Source organism: Rhopalosiphum maidis, chromosome 1 (assembly GCF_003676215.2).
Source record: "Rhopalosiphum maidis isolate BTI-1 chromosome 1, ASM367621v3, whole genome shotgun sequence".
Lineage (NCBI taxonomy): Eukaryota > Metazoa > Arthropoda > Insecta > Hemiptera > Aphididae > Rhopalosiphum > Rhopalosiphum maidis.
Genome location: NC_040877.1, coordinates 91,373,519 through 91,396,449, shown reverse-complemented (window position 1 = coordinate 91,396,449; position 22,931 = coordinate 91,373,519). Strand labels below are relative to the sequence as shown.

The window sequence follows — 22,931 nt, the reverse complement described above, 5'->3', positions numbered from 1 at the left end:
TAGCCCCCCCCCCAAAAAAAAAAAAAAAGCCCACCAAGCCCCCTAAAAACATTCTTGCAAACATAAACATTTTGTAGTTTCATTTTTTTATATGATATTCTTAAAAAAAACAAGAAATATAACACATAATACATTTTATATTATAAATTAGTTTGTATATTTTACATAATATTTTATACAAAAATTAAAATTATAAGTTGGAACTCTGTCCTATAGTGATTTGTTTTATCGTCTGTCGAATATAACAATATATATATATATATATAATTATATTAATTTGGAAATACAATATACAATGATTCTTTTATCATAAAACACTCATTATTTCAAAAAATATTCATGTTTTTGAAAACATTTTTTTATATAATTTCAAGTTGTTAAAAAAATTACGTTTTTATTAAAAAATTATATTTTTAAATATTTTTTAAGTTATTTACTTTTTTGAATGACAGCAGAGAGTTTTAATTTCAATTTTCACAATCCAAAGCAGGATAATTTTCTGAATATTTTGATACATAAAAATCGAATTTAGGGCGAGTAGTTAATGAGTTATACGTATTTAATGTTTAGACAAGCGGAGTAGTGGACCAACATTTTGCGGGATAATTCCGTACCACTCCACTCCACGCATATAAATTTTAAATACTTATAACTCATAAGCTACACGCCCTAAATTCGATTTTTATGTATCAAAGTACTCAGAAAATTATTCTGCTAAATAAAAACGTTGTTTTTTTAAAAACTTGTAACTATGTAAAAAAATGTTTTCAAAAACATGAATACTTTTTGAAATAATGAGTGTTTTATGATAAAAGAATCACCGTGTATAATAATTTTTCACAGTTAAAAAAATTGTTATTTTTAGCTAGATTTAAATTTGGAGAGGTAAATTATCAAAACTGGAGAACGGGTTTTGTTATTTGGAGTCTTGTTAGATTCACTTAGTGTAGGAGAAGTGCTGTGAAAATTTTCAGAACTTTATCTTCAATCGTTAACTCGCTACAAAGCTATAAAGCTGAAAAACATAAAAAAAATTCCCAATAAAATGTGTTTTAATTTTTTTTTGAAGCTCTGTAGTGAATTAATTATAAAATATAAAGTTCTGAAAATCTTCATTGCACTTCTCCTAGCCGATGTGAATCTAACAAGACCCCGAACAACAAAATTCGCTCTCCGGTTTTAGAGATCTATCTCACTAAATGAAAATGAAAATAAAATCCATAACACATACATATTGCATACGATTAATATATTTCTAACAGCTTTGGTTTATGAGAAAAATCGTAAGCCCCCCAACTTTTTCAATGGATTTCCGCCTATGACTATAACTAACCTAACATTTTTTTAAATAAAATAGTTTAAAATTAGAGTTACAGTGTCTTACTCTCCAACAAAGTGAAATTGTACGTAGTACATCTAAGGTTTTTATTTAAAATACCTATATTATACTATCATCTACCATAATATGTAACACTTTTTTTAATAATTCACCGTCTATATTATTTTTAATACGTACCTACCTAATAACTTTCAGAGTTCAAACACTTTTACTACGATAAGTACAACTTATAATAAACCTTGTATTAAATTTCAATTGTCTATAAATAGTTTAATAAAATTCTAAATATTTTGAACATTTAATCGTAAATAGATAACCATAATCTAAACATTTGGTGAAAATTTCAAGTATTTACAATAATTCATTTTTAAGTTACAGCAAAATCAAAATATCAATTTTGTCAAAAACTGATTATGTGTAAAAATTTCCATTTTTCTGTCACTTTTTAAGGGTTTTTCCTAACGCTTTCGAAAATTACTATAAATATTTTACTTTTGCCCCCCCCCCAAAAAAAAAAGAACCAAATAGATGAATTTTCCTATTCAAAGAGGGGCAGAAGTCAAAAATCGAAGCATTATTTCTACTCCTAATCGTGATGACAGACACAAAAAAATATAAAAATAAAAAAAAAAACATATATCGTTGCAAAATCAATACATTCTTCACTTCGTTCAATATTTAAAATGTTAAAACGTCAACATTTTCAGAAAATTAAACTACAAAATGACTATCTTTGATGTTTTTTTAAATAATTAAATAAAAAACTATTACAACATAAAATTAAATTAAAATATGAAATACTTGCAGTAGTATTTGATCTCGAGGATCTCGTAAGTCGTATAGAAAAAAAGAAAATGATGATATCTCTATTATTTTAGGAGAAAATCCTTATAGGACACCCATTATAAGATTCAGTTATTGATCTTATTATAGAACTAATAATATAATTAATATAATTAATACAACTTAAGATAAATAATTTAGTTTTGTTTTCTTTGCCTTTTACTAGATTCAATTAAATATGGGCTCTGAAAATCTCACATTTTTAAATTCCAACGCTAATACCATATTAGTAATATTAATATTACGTCATTATAAAGACCTGTCACTCGAGGAAATAGAATGTTTTGAACCCACTCAAAATAACTATATTATATCTGATATACTGTATACCTACCTAAGCACGCGGTATAGTGTGAGTGTAATCGGTCGTCGGTTAACGCGGTTAATTGGAACATATAAAAGCAGGGAGGGTATTTTAATAGTTGTAATGTAATGTAATAGGTAAATACCACAATGTTAATAATAATGAAAGGAGTACCTACACTTAATGGTCTTAATGTAAGTCAGGGACACGTGTTCGTAACCTAACCTAACCTGAGCTTCGTGGACGGGTGTACGGCGTAGGTACACATAACACATAACTAACTACTAATGTGTCAATAGATGGAAAGAAAAATTATTAATGTAAAATTTGAATGTCATAATTTTTATTTATTGTATTGTCTAGTAATGTTAGATTATGCCATAAAGTAAACAGGCTAAAAAATCAAATCAAATAAATCACTTACTAATAGAGTTTAATATAAATAATAAACTACAAAATATCCTTAGAAATAGAGCGGCAATTAGTGAGCTAGATCAATAGTCTTTTCACTACCTAGTTATTTACCTGTATAAAAATGGGATATTATTTTTATAAGACATATACATATTATTTTAATATAGCTTCCCCTTCCTGGTTAGATTAGGTTAGATTTTACTTGGAATCGTTTTTCATTTGCTATTATTTTAATATTGAATTAAACACATAAACACTTAAATTTAATACATCTATTTCAGTTACACGATGACTCGAGGTGTCTGCTACGCTCTACTAATACACAAGAAATCTTTTCTATATGACTATATTGGTTGTCCTAAACTCAGTAAACTCCTAACAGTCCTAACAATATAACAATATAAGATATACATATCATAAATAATAATTATAGAGATGGAAAATCTAAACATTGATATTTAGGTATTTTAATAGGCAACATTTGGAAATAAAATCAAATTCATAACCTTCAAAATTCCAAAGATATCGATACAACGTACAAACACGTTTACCTCTTTTTACCTCCTTAAGGGTAGGGTCGGAGTAAAATTATCTCATATTTCATCCCTACACTATTAGTAGAGATGTATATTATATACTACCAACATCTCAAATATCTAGGTTTAATGGTTTGGTCCACATGGACAATTATAAATGGCATTTTCCAGAGCGAGTTCACCTATGACAAATTAGCCATCCTTGTATCAGATAGAAGAACGAATAACATGATCTGTAAAGAGGTGCTTCAATTAAAAAAAATATTTTATTGTTTATATCGATTAATACACACGCACCATTATAAAATAAGTATCATTAAATCATGAGTTGCATGTATTACGCGTATGTGTGAAACAATAAATAATATGTATTTAATTATAGCGCTAGACAATTACTAATTAGCACGGTCAATACATTTTTTTCGTTCGACAAAAAGCTTGAAATTTGAATATTTAAGTCATGATTCTTTAATCTTTTCACGGGCAACGCCATATGCAAGATCTTTATAGACAACGTTTGCCGGGTCAGCTATGTATAACAATCACTATATAATAATAATACCTAGTATAAGTATAACCCAAGGTTTATAAATTATAATGCTAAATGCTTATATTTTATATATTATACACGGACTAAGATAGACACTAAACCGAGTAGATCGTGATATTAATATAATATTATAGTATTAGGTTTAGGTATAAGCACGATTAAAGATATACGGGTTGCACATCGCCCTATAATAAACGGCTCTCAGATTGATTTACAAAGTGATTATATAAAACAGCTGAAAAAATAACTACTAGTGTCCATGTGTCAACATTTAGAACATTGAAATAAAATATAATTTAATGGTTATTTTACAATAAATTGTCATTATTTACTGTTGATTAATTATTTTTATAATAATATTATGAAATATGAATCAATTATCATCATTGATAATTATTAATTGTTCAAATAAAACATTTATAATATGGAATATTTCCTCTTGGAGCGCTACACTTTATTTATTGCAATAGTCATTTCGTATATCACCTTAGCAGTAGTCGATGTGCAACCTGTATATCTTTAATCGTGGGTGTAAGCATAGTTGAAATATACATATTATATATTTACATATATTTCAACCATGGGTATAAGCAACCGTAGGACAGAAGGTGAACCGATCAGCTGATTGAGTATTTCGCTTCTATATTGTACTGTGGTATAAGGTATACTATACAACTTGTCTAATTCGACTCCACTTTACTTGTTTCTTCCATGAGAATGTGTTAAGATTCAAACCATAATCAATTGTAATCCAATAATGATAATAATAATAATGATGTATACTGTAGTTTCTTAGCTGAATCTTACATTTCAATATGCATAACATTTCGAATCAATAAGTAATATGTCATAATAACTATTAATGCCGGAATTAAACGGTAACTTAAATGGCAGACGTACAACTTCAATCCCACGAGCTAGACACAAGAGATGATGACAAGTCTGTAGTGCTGTCTGACGTTGTCAACCGTGTAAATGAATCTATCGTTTACTCAAACACCGACCTAATTGCAGATGTGAATCTGCTATCGATATCTGAAAATAATGTCTATAGCGGCGATGTAGCGCAAAATAATTTGCCCTGTTTGAACTCTATATCGTTGACTTCCTCATCGTCGTCTAGTCAATGTAAGCCGTCGTGTTCGTCTAGTGCTATAAATAATAGCGATCATGCCGAAGGCTTACAGCAAATTGACGGTGTCAAATATGTTTGTTATAAAAACGAGCAACAAATGAAGGACATAATGCGGTTAATACAAAAAGACTTATCTGAACCATATTCAATCTACACATACCGCTATTTTATACACAATTGGCCTAAACTATGTTTCCTTGTGAGTTTTAATCATATAACCATTTTCTTAAACTGCAACATCTGATTACACAGTTCATAAAACGTTTTGTCTGTTATTATATTATGTTCTAGGCTGTAGACGTAGATAAAAGTGTTGGAGCAATTGTGTGTAAGTTAGACGCACACAGAAAAGTTAGAAGAGGTTATATTGCAATGTTGGCAGTAGATGAGAATTACCGAAAACAGCATATTGGTATTTTATTTTGTTACATGATCTAATAAACTAAATTAATGTTTTTAAATAAAGAATATGCCTATATTATAGGTTCTAATTTAGTATTGAATGCAATAGAAGCCATGGTGAATGATGGAGCTGATGAGGTAATATTTTTGTTTCATAATTCTATATTGATTAATTTAATCATTCTGAATTTAAATGCTTAAACTAATCAATATTTTAAATGCATGAATAATTATTTAAGTAATCTAGTTGTAATTCTATATTGAAATAAATATTATTTTTAGTTTAAAAAGTTCATAAGGATTAAGGATAATTTTTGTAAGGAATTGTTGAAGTATTTTCATGAATGGCTCACTTTTCTTTATAGTTTTAAATTAAATATGAAACTAATATATTTTTAATTAATACAAGATTAATTTTAAATAACTTTTTTCAATATCTAATTTTCTTGATAATGGACTTTAAGGGATCAAAAGCAATAATTGTTTTTGTGTAACACATTAGATATGTTTGTGTTTCAACAGATTGATGAAGTATTAAATTTACTGGTTTTGATTTATTGTTAAATACTTAAAATTGACTTTCCCATATTTTTGATTTTAATTTCTCTGGAAAATTTAAGCAATAAAAATTTTTGATTTCCTTTTATATATATATTGTATTTAGTAATCTAAAATCAAAATCTAAAGATAGTCAATCTCAAGGAGGTTGCTCGCACATTTAAATTTTTTAATTTTATTTAACTTTATTAATTTGTTTGTTAAATTGAAAAAAACATCTAATTCTCATATTGCGTGTATCTTAAGCAAATTACAAAAAAAGCACCATTTTCAATTCATTTAACTTGTTAACCACCATGTGATTGCATGTGGCTTTAATTGATTATTACTATTTTATAATTTAGTATCAGAATAATTAATAGGTAATTTAAATTTTTAAGACAGATTCAACAAAAAAAGTATTGTCCTAAAAATTCTCTAACATTAGATGAAAAAATTCAATATTATATATATTGTATATAAGTTTTTTTCATCATGAAATCTATCATGACATATTCACAAAAGTTTGTTGCTCAGATACCTTCTATTTCACATCATCTCAATAAATTATGTTTTCATTTATCTCTTATTCTTATATTAATCTTAGTTTTTAAATTAATTAATTATAATTATTTATAATTAACATTAAAATTTTACAATAATAAAATCAAACATCAAGGTGTATTAAAAAAAAAAAAATCATATTAAAATTAAAATATCAATGAAATGTTTATTTGAAGAATAATAAAGGTTAAAATTTTCAAAATTATTATATTATAATGATATCCAGGGCAGGTATTTATACAGGAGGCGGGCTTAAAGGCTCCCCTGAAATAATTTTAAGTAACTAGGAAGAAATTGTTTTATTTTGTATGCGGTACAATTTGTATTGCCATATTTTGTAAACCCCCTCCCCCCTTTATTTTTTTATGTTTATTTTGTATACGTGCCTGATCCGGGGATGGGGATAAATGCCCCATTTTGCCACCCATGTTGACTATACTCTATTTAAGTTAAGAAGCTAACCTGGTGGTTAAAAGTTTTTGTTGGGTGGTGATCAGGCAATACACAATTATTACTTCTGAGTGTACTATCTGTATGCATGCCAAGTATTTAAGGTATGCGCCCCTGCACATTTTGATCAAACTATCTTCTGAACTTGAATAAAGTATAGCTATTTGTATAGCACTATATTTATTAAATCCAAAATCTGATTTTGTATTATATTTATATTAAATATATTTTTGTTAATATAATAAAAATATATTCTACACAATTTTAGCTAATAATATATTATTTTTTAAATGTTATAATTATGTGTATGAAATTAGGTTTATGTTATACTAGATACCTATGTATAAAATATATTTAATTAAGCAATTTTGTAGCAATATATTTGTTCAAATATCTAATTTCATAAACATTAACTAAATCTATAGTAATTTTATCAGTATTTTTGACTTACTACTATAAAAAATATATTTTTAAGACTGCAGTACCTACATGTTATCTTAGTGTTACTAGCACTAAGTTAGCACATAACATAGCAAATCTTACATTCAGAAGAATCTATTTTAATGTTATATTTTTTAATATTAGAATGAATTTGTCATTTATAACATTTAAAGATATGATATTATCCTGGATAATATTATGTTTAATAATTTTAAAATTAAATAATATCAAAAAAGCCTGTGGCCCTGGATAATATTCTTATTTTCAAATTGTATAATAGTTCAATTCACTTAAATACTAAAATTGGATTCTTCTGAATGTAAATTTTGCTATTTTGTGTTAATAAGAGAAACACAGCATATGTAAATACAAAATCCTCTTAAACTATTTAATCAATATCAATTAAGCTAAGTAGCTTAATAGTTAAATACTGATAAATAATATAAGTGCTTTTCATTTTATAATTTGATGAGTTAGAACTTACAATTCTATAACAAAACCACTGGCTTATCTATAATTATGGTACTTATATTTTACATTTCCCTTTCTCATTTTATTAAATGTTAGTATAGTAAAGTATTTATTATATTCTTAGGGTAATATTGGACACATGCTAATTAATCTTATCGAATATTTGGTTTGATTTAAAAATTATTTAATAAATTATATTTTTGTATTCATTACAGGTTGTACTTGAAACAGAAATCACTAATAAACCAGCATTAAAATCATATGAAAACTTAGGCTTTGTACGAGATAAACGTCTATTTTGCTACTATTTGAATGGTGTGGATGCATTACGTTTAAAATTATGGCTCAGATAAGTTGCAATGGTACATTTAAATTATAAAAACGTCGTGTGACAAATAAAAACAGTAAAACTTATTTTTTACTGTGCATACTATGTGTAGATTTAGTTTATTTGATGCATAAATATTCATATGTATAATAATTATGGTGTAAATTTATTATTACCTGTCGTTATATAAAAATTCTTCAATAAAATGTCGTTTTTAATTTGATTTGCATTTTATTTTTGAAAATAGAGATTCCTATTATTCATAAACAATAATTGTGTTTGAATGTTCATAGTAAATTCAATATTACAAACCGATATACTATAAATTCTGAATTTAAAAAAAAATGTATGGTTTGTATTTATATAAAACATAATAGTATTTTTTTTTCTGATTGCTTATTAATTAGAATAATTAGATTCAATCGACCAATAGTTGTAAATAAGTTATTCATAAGTATATTCAATTTATTTGTAAAATTGTCTACAAAAGACATGTTACAAAAATCATTATGTTAATATTATAATAATTGTTATAAATTTAATGTAAAAAGCATATTATACAATAAAATCATGAGAAGTTTAAATTATAAAAGTACATGTATTAGAAGTATTATTGTTTTTACATTATATATGACAACAGATTTATTAATTTTGTGGAAACCAAATATATGTATTAATTATTATTTATCTGAGATAAAAACAATTGTTATGATAATTACCATAATCAAAACCTCAAGCCTTGATTATTAGCAATGGTTACAATTTTTTATTGAGTATAGAAACACAAACATTGGTATCAGATACATTTAAAATTAGATTCCTAATTATATAATTAATAATTATACAAATCAAATACTAGGTATACTTATCATTTTTGTCAACAATTTCTTTAGTACCTATGTTATCTTAACTATAAAATTATATTTATTAATGGTGATTCAAGGGTTAGGTAACATAAAAAATTTACTAATATTATAAAACTAACAGAAAAATTGTTTTAGCTGAGTACAAATTTGCTAAGTAGTACATTTGTAAGACAGAAACCTCATGTGTATGTCATTTTTTTTAATTTTTAATAAATCAGTATACAATTTTTGTTTATAGATAAAACATATACAATTAAAAAAAAAACTCAATGTTTAGAGATATTAAGATCTTTCTTTAAATAATAATAAAAACATAGTTATAATTAATAATGTCTAATATAAGTTACTTTATTAAGGTACTTTCTATGTAGCAATTAAATCTAAAAATATGTAATAATAATTATTTCAAAATTAAAAAAACTTAAATAAAAGTTAAAAAAATCATTTATTACATATAAAATTTTTTTAATTTTTTTTTTTATAAGATTTTAGAATTATAGAATTAAATATTAGTATGCACAATAACAGTTTGATTTGTAAAGAATATATTTAAAAAATAAATAATATATATACATTCTAAGTGTTAAATTAATAAGTATTCATTTATTTGATAGTAAAAAAAAAACTGTTATGTATCTATAACATATTTTAAATAACACTTTTTGCTTAACATGTTGAGCATCATTTACTTTAGAACACATAACAGTAAATCTTGATAACGTTTAAGGACTAGAAAAAAAAATTGTATAACTTCACAATTTAAGTAAAATTTTAAATCAAACATAGAGTATTATAATTGCTTACTAAGTTCTGTTGAGTACATTATTATACACATCTGCCGCCAGTTTCAGATGACTTGAGTACCAATAATATATATGAAATAAAAACAAATTTTTAATTTATTATTAGAATTGAATTATACTATAATATTAATATATATACTTTATTTCCTAGTCACTTTCAGATCCACAAAATATAGGTAATATTGATTGTTTAATAGAAACGTTAGCTAAATTATTTTCTTTTTTATAATTTTCCCATGCTGCATTTCTACCATCCTCAACTAATTCTTCTACTTCATTATTTTGTAGTAATGAGTCATGTTCTAGTATGTTCATAACAAGGTCTTCGTGCCTTAATATTAATTGAGCCATCAAACGATCCTTTAGCATTGACATTAAAAATAGTGTAAAAACATATTTAAAAATCATTTAATATAGGAACCTTAGGTAAATTTAATGTTGATTTAGGTTTAGTAGTATTTGGTTCAAATTTATAAAGTTCTTCCTAACATTTAGCATTAAAATGACGATCAATTTGATGTTCATCAATTATACGAAAAGCCATTGATAACTTTGATATTTGACGTTCATATATTTTTTGCTCAATTGTACCCTTTTATTAAACAAAAAAAAAGTAATTCAATAATATATTCAAAATTTTAGAATGAAAAATTATAATAATACAAATATGAAAAATATTAAAAAAAACATTATAAAATACAATTTATGTAGTATTTAGCACAGTTTTTTGTTGTTTTATTTACCTCAGAAATAAATCTATAAATATAACATGGTTTAGTCTGCCCAAATCTAAATACACGAAATATACTTTGAACATTTAGGGATGGATTCCATGTCACATCAAAAATAATAACTCTGTTAGCACCAACTAAATTAATACCTAAATTAAAAGCTTTTATTGACAATAATAAAAGTCGCAACCTGAAAATTAATTATTTCATAGTAAATATTATAAAAAAATTACTTAAATATTAGAAAATAATAATATATACCTAGGATTGTTGATATCATTACATTTTTCACAATAATCTTCTCTCTCTTTTAAACTTACTGAACCATCAATTCTATAAAAATCTGCACCGTGACTCCAAGATTTACCATAAGGACCCCCTTTATCATCAGATTTATCTTCAGCATTTTCCAAAAAGTCCTGAATGAGATCAAGAGTAAATAATGACTGACTGAACAATAACCTATAATAGAGTAGACATTTTTTAAGTTCCCAAACAAATAAAGTTTTTGTTTAGTATTAAAAATTTGGTTAATCTTAAGCACAGTATTCACAACAAATTATAAACAATCATATATTTATATCTTATGTATAAGAAAATATAGATAATCACCAATCCATTTTCCAATATTTACCTGGATTAAAATTTTAACAAAAAGAATAATTTAAATTGTAAGCTTATGTTAAATATAAATTATGCATACACTTTATCACCAATTTTTTCACATTCTCAAAGTAATGAAAACATCATTATAAACTTTGAATATGGATACACAGATTCTAAATCAGTTTTTGAAACATAAGGTTTCCACCACTTAAGATATGTATTTGGTTTTTTCGTGATTGTTGAGTCAAGAAATGAGACTGGTATTTGTCTATCTATAAAATTAAAATTATCAATACTGAAATATTAAACATCAAAATAATACATTTTAAATAAATATCTACAATTAATACTTATAATTTCTTTAAGAAAACATTTATTAGTTTATTACAATATCAACTTATATATAAGTCTAATCAATTTTTAATAATGTGAAATTATTTTATTTCTTATTTTCAACTTCTTCAATAGAATTTGAATAAGAATCAATATAACTAGTGTCTTTAAATTTTTGTTTCTAAAAATAAAACATATTTTATTAGACAATTAATAAAAAACAAGTTTATAAATTATACTTCTCTTTTTGATTCAGTTCGGTTGGCGTATAATGCTAATAGTTTAGGATGGGTCCAAACTATTTGAAGCATATTGTAATTCGTAAATAAATCTGGCTGTCTATAAGAATCTAAATATTTCTGATATAATTCTATTTGTTTATCAGCTATCTTCAAATAAATTACATATTCATGTTTAGGAGGTAAAAAAGGTGTAAGAACATTATAATCAAATCTCTAAAAAAATTAAAAAAATAAATAGTTTTATAATAATAGTATAAAATGTAAATTATTTTAAACAATTTTTAAATTTAAACTAGGAATTTACTAATTGTTGTAAACCGTTAAAACAAATACTACTATTACAATATTTAGAAATATCACCAACTTTAGATTTGTATAACAAGACTACACTTGATTGTAAAAATTAACATAATAATAAAGAATACCTGTACAAATCATTCAAGCATTTTATGCAATACATGTGATCTTCCTTTCATCAATTCTACGTCTAGTGGAGTTGAATCTAAGTATTGCCCGTCAGTAATTGGATTTATAAAACGGTTAGTAAAATCTCTTACTGATCCTAATAAAGTTGGTTGAATAAAATCAACCATACAATGATCTATAGAAATATTGGGAAATAAATCAACTTAAGTAAAATTATTTAAATTTCTAGGGTATGAGTGAACCTGAGATAAACATAGAAATTAGGTGAATAATTTTAAAATTAGGTAAAGCTGAAGCCCTTTAAAATTTTTGTATGATAGTGGTGCTTGTCTTATATGATAGATAATTATTTTAATTGACATAATTATACATATGTATTATTACATAATTCGATTTTTAATTTGCTATTGAAATAGTAATTTTGTGAACTGATAATAACTAAGATAATTTACATACAATACATACATTCTTTTAAATTATTTTATAATGGTGTTCCAGTTAACACAATTCTTCTAAGTGTTTTGATACGATTAACTGTTTTTGATACTGCTGTGACATGATTTTTAAGTACATGTCCTTCGTCACATATGACTAAATCTGGTTAGGGATTAACAAGTCCTTCTAAGATTGAAGGAAATTTGTCAATATACTTGTAGTTAACAACTGATCTATACAACTCATAGCTTGTAATCAATATACCATGTTCTCCACGCCATTCATCTATAATATTTTTTCGGCTTTCATAGGTTTTAGATCTAAAATTAAAATTGTTTAAATAATTTGAAATTAATAATTAAATGCTATAATATTTTGATAATATTCTTACTCTACTAAGTTAAGTACAAAAAAATGCTTTTTTTTCATCAATATCATATAACCATTTATGAAATTCCTTACACCAATTTTCAATTGTTGCATTGGGAGTAATAATTAATACAGTTTTAATACCAATTTCAGGGTACCTAAATAATGTATGAATTAAAGATATAATCTGAAAAAAAATTAATTATTTTGCTGTAGATATTATAGAAAGCATTGTCTTTATTTAATAGTTTATATTTTAACATTTAAAATATAGTATAAAATTTAGTTCATATAAATTAATAGTTTTCTTTCTATTTTATACAAATTAAAAATCAATAAAAATCATTTAATTTATTTATAAATATTTATACATAGAAAAAAAAATACCATAGCCAAATTCTAAAATACAATTAATGATAATTACTTTTTTTTTTAACTTTAATTATTGTAATCAAAATTAATTTTTTCTAGTATGACAATATTATAAAGAATCAAATAATTAAAAATAATTTATATTACACTTGGAAACCAATTACTTATGATTTGAAAGACTAAGTAAAATGTACAAGATTATTAGGAGGAATGTATAATATTTCATACTTGTAGTGTTTTACCTAGACCCATACAGTGAGCTAAGATTGATCCATTTCCTTTATGTTCTTTAGTCCTTGCTAATGATTCAAACACAGAATTCCACACCTATTTATTTAAGAATAAAATAATCAATTTAAACAATATCATATTTGTTTATTCGAATGCATTCGTCTAACCTGATGTAGTTTGAGAAACTTCACAAGATCCGGATGAACTGCAATAAGTTCTTCATTTGTTTTATCATCAAAATCTAGCACTTATTTTTTACAGAATTCTGCTTCCAAGGGTGTTGGTACATCACAATTTTCATTATACTAAAATATTTAAATGAACAAATACATGAAATTCATAAAAAACATAGTATATATACTAGCTTTTGACATTTTTGAATGCGGTTTTTCCGAAATTCTTCTTCTTTTATGGCATTTTGAGTGGATTTACTGAGTTCCTTTTGTATTATTAATATTTGAATATTTGTTCGTCCTTTTATCAATATCTAATTAAACAAATTGCAAAACTTATAAATTATGCAAGTTTCAAATGCATGGCCAGTAGCCACGGTATATTTTGGAAGGTCAATTAAAAAAACCACAACATATAACAAATTTTTTTTAAGTATGTAACATCATGGTTATATGTTATTTATTTGTGCATTTTGAAGTTGTATGAGTTTTTTCAAACAGATGGACATTAATAAAACTAAATGTAAACTATGGTTGACATCTTTTTTATCAATCATCAAATGAATCAGAACATAAATAGTCAAATCTTTCCTAACATATTTAAAATAGTTAATTTGTGAATCTGATTACAAGAAAAATTTTGATGGTAAAAAAATGTATCTAAATCAAATAGTTTATTTTTTAGAATTTTTTTAAAATATCAATATTTTTTGATTAAATTAATTTGGAACGTAATAACTTTTTTAAAAATATGATTTTTAAGAATTTTCTGACATGAATACATTTCTTTAATTATTTACTCATCATATAATATTAAACAATTTTTTCATACGTTTAAGTAGCATAATTTTTTTTTTTTTGGGCAAGTCTATCTGTTACACATTTATTTTAAGTGTTTATTATATTTTGTAATTTAAAAATAGTGGTAACAAGGAGCATCATTATTTAAAAATTAAAAATAATACCAAATTAATTTATACATAAATATACTTACATTATGATGAGATACTTTACTATTATCAGAATCTTGATCAAAACTTTCATTAAACAGTTGTCTACTACAAAATATGTTCTTGTTAAAGATTAAATTGTATTTAATGGAAGTTTTCATATAAAAACTTATTTTCTTTTACATTTTGTAACTGTTAAAGAAGATGAAATTTCATCGGAACTGCTGCTGCTATTGCTAGTTGATAAATCAAATATGCTTTTTTTAGATAGATTTTTGGAATTGGGTTTATTTTGTTTTTTTTACTGATGAATCTGAATCATTAGACGAGTTAGATGTTATCAGCATTCTATATTCAACATAAAAATTCTTTTATTTTAGCAAATTGTAACGAATAGTTATAATAGCAAAAACAAATTATTAAATTAAATTCTAAATAACAAGATAAGGAAAAAATACTTATAAATATTTACAAAATATTTTTCAAGAGCTAGAGCTAATAATATTTAATATTATATGAAATAAATAAAATTAAATGTCTAGTTTTATATAAATATATTTTTTTTTTATAATTAACTCTTTTTTAATCAATATAAAGTTGATAATATTAAAAATAGCTATATATATATATACGCATTTTTTTGATAATAATTATAACAAATTTAATTTATTTAAATATAGACAATACAGTATACAATTTGCAATTTAAAATTAAAAATAGCTATTAGTTAAATACTTCTACTTAAACATTTTCATTTAAATATTATGCCTCAATGCCTTCAATAGAAGTTCAAAAATATTATGTTGTTTAAACAGAAAAAATTGTATTATATTGTAAAAGTACTTAAAATATTCAAAATAAGTTCATTAGTATAAAAAAAGTATAATGACCTTTTTGTTCCTTTATTTTTTTTATTAAATTCAATACCAGAATCGTTATTTTCATTAGTAACACATGGTATAATAAATTAAGATGATTGTTTTGCATAAGTTATGTTTATCAGATGATAAATCAGGCATTACCTTGAAATAAAATAAAATTTAATAATTACCACCAATTCATATTAATAACTTTTTTTTGTAGCAAGATGAAAAACTACCTTTTGAATTAAATTAAAACCAAATTGTAGAAATAAGTTTTAGGAACTATAATAATTGCCTTGTCAATCGCGCAGATCATGCACAGGAAACAAAGAATTATACAATTTAGACATAAAATCATAAATGTTTAAATAATTGTAAGGATTGAAACGGAGGGGGCTGTTCTATCTACACCAATGTTTTGTAATATATATATATTTATTTTATTTTCAATAAATTATGGCAGCATTGGAGATGTATTGCAAAAACATTTCCAAATTTTTGTCAGTTTCAAGCAGAAAAAAAATAAAGAACGATAACTTCATAGTTTTTTTTTTATACATTATATACATAACCTAATTAATAGTTATTAGTAAGACTTACAACGATGTCTTTACTTTCTAATTTAACATAACTATTAATAGTATCCATATAATTTATGTTTAATTGTATTTCTTCAAAAGTTGTATGATAAAAATCAGTATCACATTTCTTAAAATCAATTAAGTTTGAATTTATCACATCACCTATGCAAATAATATTAAAAAAATATATTTTTTAATACAGGTATCAAACATTATATATATTTAAAAATTCAAAGTATAAATTAGTTTTTATTTTATACTTCACAGTCAAAAATTAGCCATTAACAATTAATACTATTAAAATTTAATATTTTAATATATAATTGGGAAGTGAAGAATTTTTCAATATATCTTTATTAATGAGTGTATTTATTTAAATTATTTTTTGTTTTTGAAAACAATGAAAATATCATTAAATATTGGTGCTATTTATTATAATTTAAAATAGTTCTTTTTGTTATGTACAGTATAAATTAATTTACAAATAACTCAAAACTATTAAATATTCAATAAATCCAATAGTTCATTTAGAGAAAATTAAGTAATATAAATACTAGATTAGGTAATAGTTAATATAAATGTACTATCATTAGGGCTTAAATAATAAAGTTTAAAATATAATAAACAAGTACTAAATTTAAAAATTTTAAATATTTATTTTAAACTTTCTCTAACAATATTAACCTATAGGTCAGTGCTTCTCAACCTTTTTCATTCTATACCCCCCTTGTAAATTTACTAAAATATCATTGCCCCCTCCTTAAATTAGAGTTTAGGCAAATTTTTGTTTTACAAGCAGTACAAATAGATCATACAAAATAACTACATATTATACAATATACAACAATAAACTATTATTATTTTCATAATTTTAAAAATTTATTATATATCAGCTTACGAAGTAATAATATTAAGTATAAGAAAAAATTATTGAATATAAAAACATTGTAAAATAATATAATTATTTTCGTAATTCCATCATTGCTATATTTTCCTCGAGCAGACTGTCACAAAATTCCCCCCTGGGGGAATCTCTCCTACAGTTGGGAACCACTGCTCTAGGTACTGCGTATGGTTAACACCTATGCAGTGCTACTACTGAGAACAACACTTAATTATTTCAACAACAGCCCAGCTTGCATTCTTCCCCTCCCCCTTTCCAGATTTGTGCTAATGAAGAATATACTGATATTTTTATAATCTTGACTAAATTAAACACGGTCCTGTTTATTTTATTCAAGTTAAGAGTTATACTAGCAATGTTCAGTTCTTGTCCAGAAGAAGTTAGGCAATATTTGTTTGTCATACCTTCACCCCTTAAGATTGATTATTTGAGTGTATGCAATGTAGTAATGCCATGTTCCTATGTTCAAGCATTCAAGTCAGCCACCCAATTAAACTGTATTAATTGTTATGATTTTTTAATAGTCCTTGCAACACACTGAATACTATTATAACTATAATAATTATATTACATTCATCAAAAGAATGCAACTATGTGATGCTCAAAACCAGTCTATTTTTATGTATTCCTACCACTTTTCAGTGCAATTGCTTCGCATTGACGACAATATCACCACCATCGAGTAGCATGATGAAAGAAATCTTCGGTTAGGTTAGACTTCGGGACAGCAGAGAATGTTAATTTGAATGTACAAACGAGTTGCATTTTCTCAATAAACACAGTAGTTACCAATAGCTATTTGATATTGAATAGCAATTTTGTTTCAACAAATTAAATTTATAAATACCCAAGACAATTTAATTGATTGTTTTAATAAATTGGCACATTTTGTCCGACTTATTAACTTTATTTTTTGGAAATTCTTTCAAACTTGTATTTTTAGTATGGTTAATATCAATATTACATCCGATTTAATTTTTAGAACTGTTGTCACTATCATTTAAATAAATCAGCCTAAAATAAATAAATGTGAATTACATTTTTATATAAACATTTACTTATTATTGTTCTAAAATAAACTTATACATTTCATTTATTTTTACATCCAATTTGTCACCAAGTATTTTTTGATTTTTGGTTGAGTTCTTAGCTTGAATTTTTGTCTAGATAATATTAATGAAAAATGTATAATACAAATACAAACATATTTAATTTATTATAATAACACAGTATGAAAGGGGAAACAAAACAACGTTAAGTAACTAAAAAAAGCTTCATTTAAAATTAATGTTAACATTTTAAACATTGTAAGTTACCTATTTAAAAGTGAAAATAATAAGGTTATTTATAATATCAAGCTTAAATCCCAGAAAAACTAAACTGAAGAAAATTATATATATTTGGTTAATATTTATTTTGAAGCTTATAACAATAAAAATATTTTACAATTTCATAGTTTGTATATTCTGTGTATTCAAAAATAATATATTTCAATGTATAGAAATATCAGTTATCAAATCATCCAGGTAAACTATATTATTAAAAAGTTAGATAAGTATTTTACCTTATTGATTTTTTAATTTTCTCATATTATACTCTACTATTTCATTATCATTATCATCAGTTATTTTATAATTTACTAAATCAATTTGACTTTCATTACAGAGCTTGTTATTAATAATACTTGATGTAGTGGATTCATTGTTTATATTTAATTGTTTTTTAATAACAGTTAATTTCTTATATAAATCTTTGGATTTTGATAGCAAGCTTGGAGATATTGTTAAGTTTAAATTATCACCATCCACTTTGTGTTTATTTTGTGATCTTAAAATTCTTGTAGTACATAATATGTTCGACTTATTTAATGATAGATTGTTTGAATTATTTTTTATAACTTTATCTAAATTTTCATTTAATCTTGAATTACTGAATAATATGAGTTTATCATCGTCAAAACATAAGGATTTCATCATATCAGATACAGTATGACTTAAATGTGAACTTATACTAAATATGCTCTTAAAATTGGTTAAAGTAGAACAGGTTTACTCAAAAATATTAAACAATCCATTTAAATGTTCATCAACAGGAATACTATCATCAAAAGAAAATTCTGTAAGTTTATTTATTATAAACGACCTATATGATTTTAAAATTAAATTCATGCATAAATTGGTTTTAATACTATTTATCATAGAATTTTTCCCAATTTTAGCTTCATTTATTAAGTACTTCAAAATAGTTTGGTCATGTTTTGTTTCATTAACTGATAAACCACCAGTTATACATCTAAAAATAAATAAAATATACACATATAAGTAACTTAGTAAATTATTATAACAGAAAAAAGTAATTCATACAAATTTAAAAATTAAAACTAAAAAGTTTCATATTTATTACAGTTATTAAAAATATATATATATAAGATGTTTTTAGAAATAGATAATTAGAATATTCAATCTATAAAATTTACTTACAACTGAGAATAAAATACTTTTAACATATTGGCAGCTTGAGCTCTTTGTTTCCACAACATTTTTGGTACACAAGTAAAGCATTTATTTATAACACCATTATATAGTAATTCAATGTTATAGTTTTCAACACACCGCTAAAAAAGTAAATAAGTTTATTTTAAACAGAATTGACTTTAAAAATAATTAATTTTTTTCTCCAAATTAATTGAAATTAAATTTAATAATAATGAAATAAAATAATGCAATTTTTAATTACATTACAAACATTGAGATTGCATTTTACACAATTAGATAGATCTTTGTTTGATGTGCATAATATACAACTATATTTATTTCCTTCACATAATTTGTAGTAACAGCTCTAAAAAATAAAATTTAAGTTTAAACATTAGTATTTACATATTAAACAAAAATAGCTATTGTTATAAAAATTGTTATGAATTTTTAGTCTGTATCATTGTAAACTTATATTTTTTGTTCATTTATATAACTTGGACATTCGGTTGATTAATATTCAGACAATTGGCTTTAAACTGAAATTTTTTTTTTGATAGAACTTACTTGACAACATAGGAATAGATGAGTTTGATGAACCATTATTATTTTCTTCAAAATAATTTCATTTAATAGATCATTGTTACAAATTGTACATTCAACTTTATTGTTCAAAATGTCTTCAATAACTAGTAACATAAAATAAATTATACTAAAAAGTAATAATTTATAAATACCTACAGTGATATATTATTATTTTTTACATTACTAATGCAATATTTTTATCAAAGATTGATACCACTAATATCCTCAACATTGCTATTTTTTTTATTAGAATTAGACATTTTCTTAGTATAAATTAATACATTCATAATATAATTTAACGATTATAATTTAAATACATAAAATATGAAATACACAAAAATTGTAAATATTAAATTATTTATGATTTCAAATTGATTCAACAATTTTGTAAAAATTTTAAAAATGGAAAATTTAAAATGACTATGTGATTTTTTAACTTTTTAAATAGGTACAGTCGTTTGGATGGGTTTGACTAAATACAAAATACAGGCCTAAAATTATACCTTATATTAAGGTCTATGAAAATTATACAATTATAAATTATAATAATTATTTTATTTTTCGTGAATCCCTCTTTAAAATGTAAATTTAAAAACTGGTTTAAAGGGGCATATTGGAATATATAGGATTTAGAACCACAAGTAAATAGACTTGACTTTAGATAGTGGATTGTTAATACATACACACACATATATACATACATACAAACACACATAGCCTTTTATTAATATAAGTTAATACATTTTGCAAAGGTAATATAAATATATAATATTATACTGTAGGTACATTATTTGAATCTTCTTAAGGAATGTTAAGTTAAGAGTATGTTAATATTAAAATGTAAATACCTATATTGCATAACAAAGATAATTTTATTTTATTTGTATACCTATTACTCATAAAACCAATTAGGTAATTAATTAACTTAAATTTAGTACAATTTTCATGGTAAATTAATAATGATTAATAATATACTATTAATAAGTTAGTAATTGCTTAATAGTTTATAAGTCAAATAGATATATACGATAAGGGAATTGAAGTGGATACCGACCTAATAAAACCATTAAATTACATTTTGATTTTATTATTTGTATTTCTTATTTACTACTTACATTTAAATTTGAACCGATTTAATACTACAATATACAATACAAAATTACAAGCTAATTTTAAATTGGTAGGCACTACCTAGATTTTTTTTGAAAAGAAAACATTTTTTTGTAATTGAATTCCTAAAGAATATCATTTATTATAATTTATAATACATTTATTTGCTATAATTACTCAATAATTGTCTACATAACATACATATTTTGTATTTGTTAAAACAAATAAAACTTATTAATTGGAAATAAGTAGTAAATAATCATTAACAAAAACATTTCCATAAATGGAATATATCAAAACAAATAAAGTACCTAGTTTATACTGACATTTTATTTTTAGATCCTTGCCAATAACATTATATTATATACTATAGTAATAAAATGCGAATAAGTAACGAGATAGGTAATACTTATGATTATACAAACTATAAAAAAAAATATATAGAAATTTTTTTTTTTGTCATATTTATTTTTATTTGTACAATCTGTGTAAAATATATTTACAATAAGTACAATAGATGGAGGATATATATAATAGATCAAGGTTGGCTTGATTGAAGGAGCTATTCAGTAATAGCACTTCATGGATATTAAATATTAAAATTTAAAATAGTATATAATTAAAATAATAAATATGACATAAATACAAAATTAATATATTAATATTGTCCATTATAAAATTACATTTTATAGTCTATTGTAAAAGTAAAACATAAACATTATATTTTAGACAATTTACCTCCAAAATGCTGTTTACGGTATTGTATTTCATCGTTATTGGGATAAACAGTTTCCATTTTGATATAATAGAAGAACTTGGAAGCTAATCAACGTTACAAAATAAATGAAAAACTTCCTAAAAATGGATTCCAATAACATTCAAATTAATAAAGCACGTGTCAAATGTCCACGCGTACGTACATGACAGTAATGCACAAATGCATCAACAATAATACGACACTCACACTACGATTATAACACAATCGATTAATAGAATATTAAATGATTTAAATTAAATCAGAATGCAAGATAGTCAAAAACTCACGTCTCACATTCGTCATTAACGCGTTTAAAGCTACTTAAAAATTAAAATATACTATTATTTATCTGCCGGCTAACGGAACATAATAATTTACCACCGCGGTGGAAGACAATAGAATTGTACTTGCACTGCTGCAGTGTGTGCGCCGTGCGGGCCTTTAAGGCAGTTGTCCACATGACCATTCACGTCTATGGACATTTTGTTTCTACTTTCCAGGGAACATTGTTAGTGTGAATAGTGTGATCATAGAATTTATATTGTCACGAATTAATATATATTTTAATTTGTGGATACATTGGTTTTAAAATATATTTATATTACATTTTAAAATCAATGGTGGATAACACTGCGATATCACGATGTGGATACCATGATAAAATCCATGAACAAAGTACACAATTATAGATAATTATCTATACTCATCTAGTTATATTCTATATTAAATTTTTATTTTTATTACTAAACAGTGGAAACCCCCCAAAAAAATTAAAGAGGAAATGGTGCCGCGGCTTACTCCTTGAC

The 22,931-nt window shown here is 23.9% G+C and overlaps 1 protein-coding gene and 1 pseudogene across 1 annotated transcript; one reads left to right on the top strand and one right to left on the bottom strand.

Moving 5' to 3' along the window:
* Positions 1 to 4,873: 4,873 nt before the first annotated feature.
* LOC113553051 (N-alpha-acetyltransferase 30-like) lies at positions 4,874 to 8,537 on the top strand. Its single transcript, XM_026956176.1, has 4 exons — positions 4,874 to 5,320; positions 5,413 to 5,533; positions 5,606 to 5,661; positions 8,202 to 8,537. The coding sequence occupies exons 1-4, from the start codon at positions 4,874 to 4,876 to the stop codon at positions 8,337 to 8,339; spliced, it is 762 nt and encodes a 253-aa protein (XP_026811977.1). The 3' UTR covers positions 8,340 to 8,537.
* A 1,233-nt stretch (positions 8,538 to 9,770) lies between these two features.
* Positions 9,771 to 22,473, bottom strand: LOC113552668 (annotated as a pseudogene).
* Between the last annotated feature and the right edge of the window lie 458 nt (positions 22,474 to 22,931).

Bases quoted from the DNA above. Each gene is read 5' to 3' on its own strand.
- LOC113553051 (XM_026956176.1), top strand. From the start codon at position 4,874: ATGGCAGACGTACAACTTCAATCCCACGAGCTAGACACAAGAGATGAT. The intron at 5,321-5,412 runs GTGAGTTTTAAT...ATTATGTTCTAG, and splicing joins GGCCTAAACTATGTTTCCTT to GCTGTAGACGTAGATAAAAG. The intron at 5,662-8,201 runs GTAATATTTTTG...TATTCATTACAG, and splicing joins TGAATGATGGAGCTGATGAG to GTTGTACTTGAAACAGAAAT.